This window comes from Musca vetustissima, unplaced genomic scaffold, assembly GCF_032173495.1.
Source record: "Musca vetustissima isolate MV318-11 ecotype Yass unplaced genomic scaffold, APGP_CSIRO_Mvet_v1 utg51635, whole genome shotgun sequence".
In the NCBI taxonomy this organism is placed as follows: Eukaryota; Metazoa; Arthropoda; class Insecta; order Diptera; family Muscidae; genus Musca; species Musca vetustissima.
This window is the reverse complement of record NW_026884336.1, coordinates 4,467-11,848: the sequence shown is the minus strand read 5'-3', so window position 1 is coordinate 11,848 and position 7,382 is coordinate 4,467. Positions and strand designations below refer to the sequence as shown.

General features: G+C 35.4%; 1 protein-coding gene across 1 annotated transcript; it reads left to right on the top strand.

Moving 5' to 3' along the window:
* The first annotated feature begins 2,905 nt into the window (after window positions 1-2,905).
* LOC133331309 (uncharacterized) lies at window positions 2,906-5,131 on the top strand. Its single transcript, XM_061539707.1, has 3 exons — window positions 2,906-3,601; window positions 4,515-4,881; window positions 4,944-5,131. Exons 1-3 carry the CDS (start codon window positions 2,906-2,908, stop codon window positions 5,129-5,131), a joined length of 1,251 nt encoding a protein of 416 aa, XP_061395691.1.
* The last annotated feature ends 2,251 nt before the right edge of the window (window positions 5,132-7,382 follow it).

Here is a 7,382-nt window from a genome sequence, read left to right as displayed (position 1 = left end):
AAGAACCCTTGAAGATATAGCCGATTTATTGTGTCAGCATCAAGTGGCGGCTAAAGGGCTTCTCAAACTTTAAACGCGTTTTTCTCTAAACATTTAATTATATATGTGCAAAGTTACAACCCTTAACTATCATTGGTATTCATTTACCAGCCCCTTTAAAATCTTAAAAATAAAAAATCGTGAGGGGGGGGGGGTTCCCTTAATTCAATACGATATGCCAAATTCCGTGCAAATCGAAAGTTATATAGGGCCTTTGGTGCACCATTTACATAAAATCGTACGAAAATATATATAGGAGCTATATCGAAATCAGGACCGATTTTCAGGAAACTTAAAACACACCATTCTAGACCTAATTCATTACGATATTCCTAATTTCGTGCAAATCTAAATATATATAGGGACTTTGGTACACCATTTACCTAAAATCGGACGAAAATATATATGGCAGCTATATCTAAATCTTGACCGATTTTCAGGAAACTAAACACACATCATTCTAAACCTAATTCAGTACGCTGTGCAAAATTTCGTGCAAATTGAAAGATATATAGGGACCTTGGGACACCATTTACATTAAATCGGACGAAAATATATATGGGAGCTATATCTAAATCTGAACCAATTTTTCCCAATTTCAATAGGGCTCGTCCTTGGGTCAAATAAGAGACCTATGCCAAATTTCATCCCATTCGGATCATAAATGCGACCTGTACTTTGTTTACAATTTAACATGGACAGACAGGCAGACGGACATGCATAAGTCGACTTAAAATGTTATTCTATGCATATTCTCAAAACGAACCATGTGTCTATCTCGTTTCCTTTTGCCTGTTACAAACATATGCACGAAGACATAATACCCTGTACCACAGTGTGGTGAAGGGTATAAAAATGTGCTACGTATGAATATATATTTGTTTTTCTTCACAATATTCACTACTTTGTGGAGTAGGTATAAGAAGGACTGGTTCAATACTATCCTTCTTCGTAATTAGTTTCTCTGTCTGTCCGTCTTTTTAAATCACGATTGAGATAAAGATAAAACTGACATTGGACAGACATTGCTACTTCTAGGAGGTTTGGTGTTGGGATATAAATTCGATATAGAGGTCCAGGTTTTGGTGAAGCCCCCATATAACGGTACCCCGAATATTCGATTCTTTGGAGATTTTTGACTTGTTTTTTAACCGAATTGGCTGTAATATGTATTTTCATTGAATGGTTAATTTCACTACCCAAAATTATCAATATGGATCCCCGTTTTGGTATAGTCCAATAAAACGATAGCCCCTATTAGATAAACATCTAACACTTTTTCGGTATATTCAAGTTATCATGAGTTTTCTATGCACTACTAATTTTACACATTTTTAATGGCACAAGATCAGCTATTAAAGTCGGAAAGGACATCTCGGAGCCCTTCGGGGGTTCAGACAAGGTGACAGCTTCTCGTGTGACTTTTTTAATATCCTGCTAGAAAAGGTCATACGAGAGGCAAGAGTGGACAGAAATGGCACTCTGTGCACCAAACAACACATGTTAATCGCTTGCGCAGATGAAATCGAACATTGCGGACGGTAAAGGCCATCTTTGAACAAATTGAGAAGGAGTCTGCCAATGTGGGTCTGACAGTAAATGGCGAGAAGACCAAGCTGATTGTATCAACACGAAGGAGTCCAGTAGACTCGGACCAACGGTGGAACTTGAAACTCACACTCTACAAGACGTTAATACTACCCGTGCTGTTATATGGACCTGAAGCATGGGTACTTACTCAAACAGATGAAGCAGCTCTTGAAGTGTTTGAGAGAAAAATTCTCTGAGAGATCTATAAACCGATCTGCGTCGACGGTGGATATCGGCGTCGAATGAAACACGAGCTTTACAATCTATACGCAGAGACTACGGTGTTGTGTGAATGGATGAGAATGCCTAAGATCAAAAAGCATATAAAAGCGAGGCTACTTATGGTTCACGCAGAAGGGTAAGGCCCCGAATTTGATGGAAATATCAAGTCAAGGATGACATATCAAAACATTGTTTTTCAGATCGACGCGCCTGGATATTTTTTGAAGTTCGTCTTATGGAACAAATGTTCTGTCTCCAGCCAGTCATATAAAGATAATTCTTCGTACAGGGGGTTTTGTTTTGCTCAGTGAGAATCCCTTATATCAAATTAGAAGCAATTCGGTTAAAATGTTTTAAACAGTTTCAAAATAGCGATTATTTGAGGGGGCTACACTACAAGGTGGACCGATATAGCCCATTATAAATACGAAACATCCTAGTAATAGCAATGTATGAGGAAAAAGTCAACGCTCTTAACATATATAGACGGACGGACATGGCTAAATCGACATAGAATGTTATTCCGATCAATAATGTATTTACTTTATTAGGTCTCCGGTGTGTATTTCGAGGTGTTGAAAACGGAATGACAAATTTAAATTTAATGGCTTATAATAATATGGCTTATAATAATCTAAATATTTCCAATGTGTTATATGATTTCATATATTCGAATCGTCAGATTTTGGACCATTTCTTTTTTTGTGTAGTTACTAATTTTTATTTAATCCCCTAGATATGAGCATCTTATCTTTTTAATAATTGTATATCATTTTTTCGCGTTCATATCTTTGAAGCTTTGTGTATTTGGTTTGGGTTTCGCAACTACAACAACAAAAGTTGTATTTGTGTAAATAAAACACAAACAAACGCAGTTGATCTACAATTAAAATGTTGGAAAAGCCTTTTTTCACATTGGGCCCATTAATGGATCTTGTGGGTTTATTCCGTGACAATTACTAAATTAGTAGTTCATCAGAATTTCAACGGGAAGGTTCACACGTAAACGGAGAACTATCGGACAATCGTGTTTATTTTAAAAAATCTCGCAGAAATGGTTAACAAAATCGGTGAAAGCGAAGATGTTCAAAATACACCAGAATGGTTAACCGAGGAATTATTTCGAGAATTTCTTGAAAAAGATTTTCCAAATTTTAAAAGAATCTCAAATTTTCACATCAAACCTGCAGTTGCGGCTGGGGAAAATTATATGACAGTGTTGCTGAGAGTTATAATTTCCGTTGAAATGCCCGATAGCAGCATCAATACCACCTCATATATGGTCAAAATTAAACCGCATGTAGAAAGGCTACAAATCATGATCAAAGAATGGCAAATATTTCGTAAAGAACACACCACCTATAGTAAATATATACCAAAATTTGAACAATACTACGCTGAGGCGGGAAGTCCACTGAAAATAGCACCACATATTTTGATGCCGCAACAAGTGCACGACATTAAGGATGACCTTTTGATATTGGAAGATTTACGTCTGAAGGGATTTAAAAATTTCAATCGTCATACGGGTTTAGATATGATACACACAAAAGCGGTATTGAGGAAGTTGGCACAATTTCATGCTGCCTCGGCACATTATGCCCTCGAAGAGGAAGAATTCCCCGCAATGTATGATCAATGTTTTACTGCCAAAAAGGATTTATTTCACGATCATCGTTTGCGTATTGGAAAAATATTCCGGGAAAATTTGCATTTATATGGTGGGATGGAGTATTTGGAAGACAAGTTGGTAAGTGAAAAATATACTAAATCATTAATATACTATTCAATATTTTTTTTCGTTTCTGGAGGATGACATAGGTCTATGCAGAAAATAGTTAATATTCCGCGGTTTCGCACATTTTTCGGTATTTTAAAGATCGAATTTTAAAACTACAATTTGATATTCTGTATTCTCGGGAAGTGCCAAATTTTGCTGAAATATTTGATTGTGGGTCAATGTTTTGCCATATGCCCCATATAAAGGTTCCGCTCTATTTTCGGTATTTTGAAGGTTATATTCGAAAGGTTTGCAATTTGGCATTCCGGATTCTTGGAGAGTGGGAAGTTTTTTGAAGATTTTTTTAATAGGGCAACGTTTTGACATAGTCTTATAATTCCGCCCATTTTCAGAATTTTGAAGATTATTTTTAAAATATAAAGTTCCGCTCCATTTTCGATATTTTGAAAGTTATATTCGAAAGGTCTGCAATTTGGCATTCCGGATTCTTGGAGAGTGGGAAGTTTTTGTGTATATTTTTTAAATAGGGCCACATTTTGACATAGTCTTATAATTCCGCACAGTTTCAGAATTTTGAAGATTATTTTTTAAAGGTTTGCAATATGGCATTCCGGGTTATGTGGGGTGACAATATTTTTTTGCAGAATATTTTCAATGTGGGCCCATTTTTTGACATAGCCTCTTTGAGGGTGACCATTTTCTATACAGCCCTTCCCGACTATTTTCGATATTTTGAATATTTCCGCCGATGTGGTAGTAAAAAAAAATTTCGAGTTTTTGGAGTCTTAAATATGTATATCTATGCAGAAAAAATATCAAATTAGGTCTATATGTTGACATGGCCCGTTTTTAAAAAATTCCGCCCCATTTTCGTCATTTCCGACACATAAAATACTAATAAAATTATTTGTACTTTTTTCAGAAAAACTATGCCGAACTGAAATGTGATCCCTTCCAAATGAAATCGGAACGTGATCCCGCAGAATTCAATGTTCTGAATCATGGTGATTTATGGGTTAATAATATCATGTTCCAGTACAATGATGATGGATCGTTAAAGGAGACATATTTCATTGACTTTCAAATGGGTCGTTATGGATCACCAGCACAAGATTTATTATATTTTATATTTTCATCGACCAGTGTTGATATTAAATTGAAACATTTTGATTATTTCATATCCTACTATCATCGGAAGTTAATTGAAAATTTACAATTGCTTATGTATAAAGGGGTAATGCCAAAATTAAAGGATATTCAGTTGGCGCTGTTCAAGCATGATTATTGGGGTAAGTTATAAAAATAAACTTTTTTGACTTTGATAAATTTAATAAATCGCCTTTTCTTTTAGCCTATACTACAGTCAGTGCATTGATGCCCATTGTACTTTGTGAGGCACGTGATGATGCCAATGTTGATAACTTAACCGGTGAGAATGGAGAAGAGTTCCGCCAAGCCATGTATGGTGGCGCCAATTATGTCAAATCGATGAAAATGTTATTACCTTGGCTTGATAATCGTGGAGCTTTTGATTTATGATGTTCCTAAAACTAGTATTTGTGTACTTATGTATGTAGAAATTGCATGCTAGTATTATATGATATTATCCTAGTGTTACATTTATACAAATAAAACTAATTAATATATTGAAAGAAATTTAGATATTTGAAAAGTATATTTATGATCCGCCTAGTCGATTTTTTTTTATAAAACTCTTTTACACAACACTTTCTGAACACTATTCATATATTTTACGATTTTTTTCTGTGGAACTTCGGGTTCTTTTTCATTCAAATTTTAATTTTTGTTGATGTTGCCGTAGCTACTTTTGCGACAGTTAATTATTTAACAAGTTTATAACGCATATGTGTACTGCTGAAGGATTTTTTGCTAAGCACGCTTTATTTGGAGAAGTGCAGCGAGCACTTTGATGGAAATCAACTCGAGAACTATCAGGCAGTGGTCAAAAATTAAGTTTAAATTAAATGATGTAAAAGCTCATACTATTTACATACTTAACTGGCTTGAGACTGATCATTTGTTCCATGAGTCGAGCTTAAAAAAGATTTCCAGGTGCTTCTGTCTTGTGCGCAGCTTTTCCAATTTGAGAGACCATGTTATCTTCCACTTGATCTGTCCATCGAATTTATGGCCTTCCCCTTTTGAGCTGGGACATCCTCACAATATGGCCTAGCCAACATATTCGCTGAAGCTCGATATGTCTGACTATGTCGATGTCCGAGAATACAACTCATGATACAACTCATGGTTCATTAAACGGCGATATTCAGCGTCGACGCAGTTTGGCCCATAGATATTTTGGAGAATTTTCCATGCTTCAGATCCATACGGGTAGTATCAGTGTCTTGTTGCTTACTTAGATCATAGTTGCATCTGTTGGCAACACTATTCTTTTTTTGTTAATTGCTCGAAGCTGTTCCACTATTGGTCCAAGTCTACTGGACGTATTGCGTGTTGATTCCATCAGCTTGGTCATCTCGCCATTTACTGCCAGTCCCACTTTGGCAGACTCCTTATCAATTCGTTCAAATCTGTCGTTGACGTTGGCGAGTTTAGTGTGCCATTTCTGTTCACATTAGCATCTCGTATGACCTTTACAAGCAGGATGATAAAAAGATCACACGACAAACTGTCACCTTGTCTCAATCCTCGTTCGGTATGTAAGGATCCGAGAGGTTATTTCCGACTTTAACGGCTGATGCCGAACTCAGACATTACATTAAACACCTTTGAGCGGATTAGCCTGTCGAATGCGGCTTTATAGTCGACGAATAGGTGAAGTGTGTCGATGTGTTTTCGTGGGTCTTTTCAAGGATTTGGTATGGTCCAATAATGTCATCGCCCATAGGCTTCACTTCACATCGCACTTTATATGCGTTGGGAACCGTTTACAGAAAGCTGGATTCAAATAGATGCTCGATGTTTGGGTGCCACACCAATTGGGCTAGGCCACCAGAAACATCGGGAAGTTTTAAGGCATTTCAAGTGAAACTCTTGAAGATATAGCCGATTTATTGTGTCAGCATCAAGTGACGGCTGAAGGGCTTCTCAAACTTGGTATGTTTTTTGCAAGACTTCTATGAGAGAGAGGCATATTTATGTATATATACATATATATAAAAAAAAGATGCACTTCAAAATATTTGAATTGTATATAAATTTGAAAATAATGCGGTCATTCAACTTAAAAATGAAATTCCTAAGTTTTTATAACCAAATAAAGCATTCATATTATAATATAATAATGTATGTATGCATATGTGCATTTGCTTGTATTTCCTTTGTGTACAATTTGTTTGACAATAGCTGTGCATTCATATTCATACATAGTATGTATGTGTGTATATTGTGTGGGATCTAATAAATACATTTTTGAACCATTATAAACAGAATGCATCAACACAATATTCGTTTTGTCTCCAAAATGAAGGTCAGGTGTACAATGATATGTTTAAATTAAAATTAATTATGCATTTGTATATATTTGTTAGCAGACATATTTTTATTATTTGTATCATGTTTGTTGTTTGTGATTAAAAATACTTGAATAGCAGCTTAATATAATTATAATTATTCTTATTTTATACTATATATGGTTAATTGACCAAAGCAATAGAATACAGCGACAAACAATTGCCAAAAATTCGAATTATGAAGAAAGCTAGGTGAGTGGTTGACATGCCAAATTGATTAACTGCAGAATTTGAATAATTGTCACACATTTCATCCAATTCGGATTTTAAATGTGACCTGTACTTTGTTTTCAAAA

What these genes read in the sequence shown, in the direction of transcription:
- LOC133331309 (XM_061539707.1), top strand. Translation starts at nt 2,906, where the DNA reads ATGGTTAACAAAATCGGTGAAAGCGAAGATGTTCAAAATACACCAGAA. An exon ending in AGTATTTGGAAGACAAGTTG is followed by an intron (nt 3,602 to 4,514) that starts GTAAGTGAAAAA and finishes TACTTTTTTCAG; the next exon opens with AAAAACTATGCCGAACTGAA. An exon ending in GTTCAAGCATGATTATTGGG is followed by an intron (nt 4,882 to 4,943) that starts GTAAGTTATAAA and finishes CTTTTCTTTTAG; the next exon opens with CCTATACTACAGTCAGTGCA.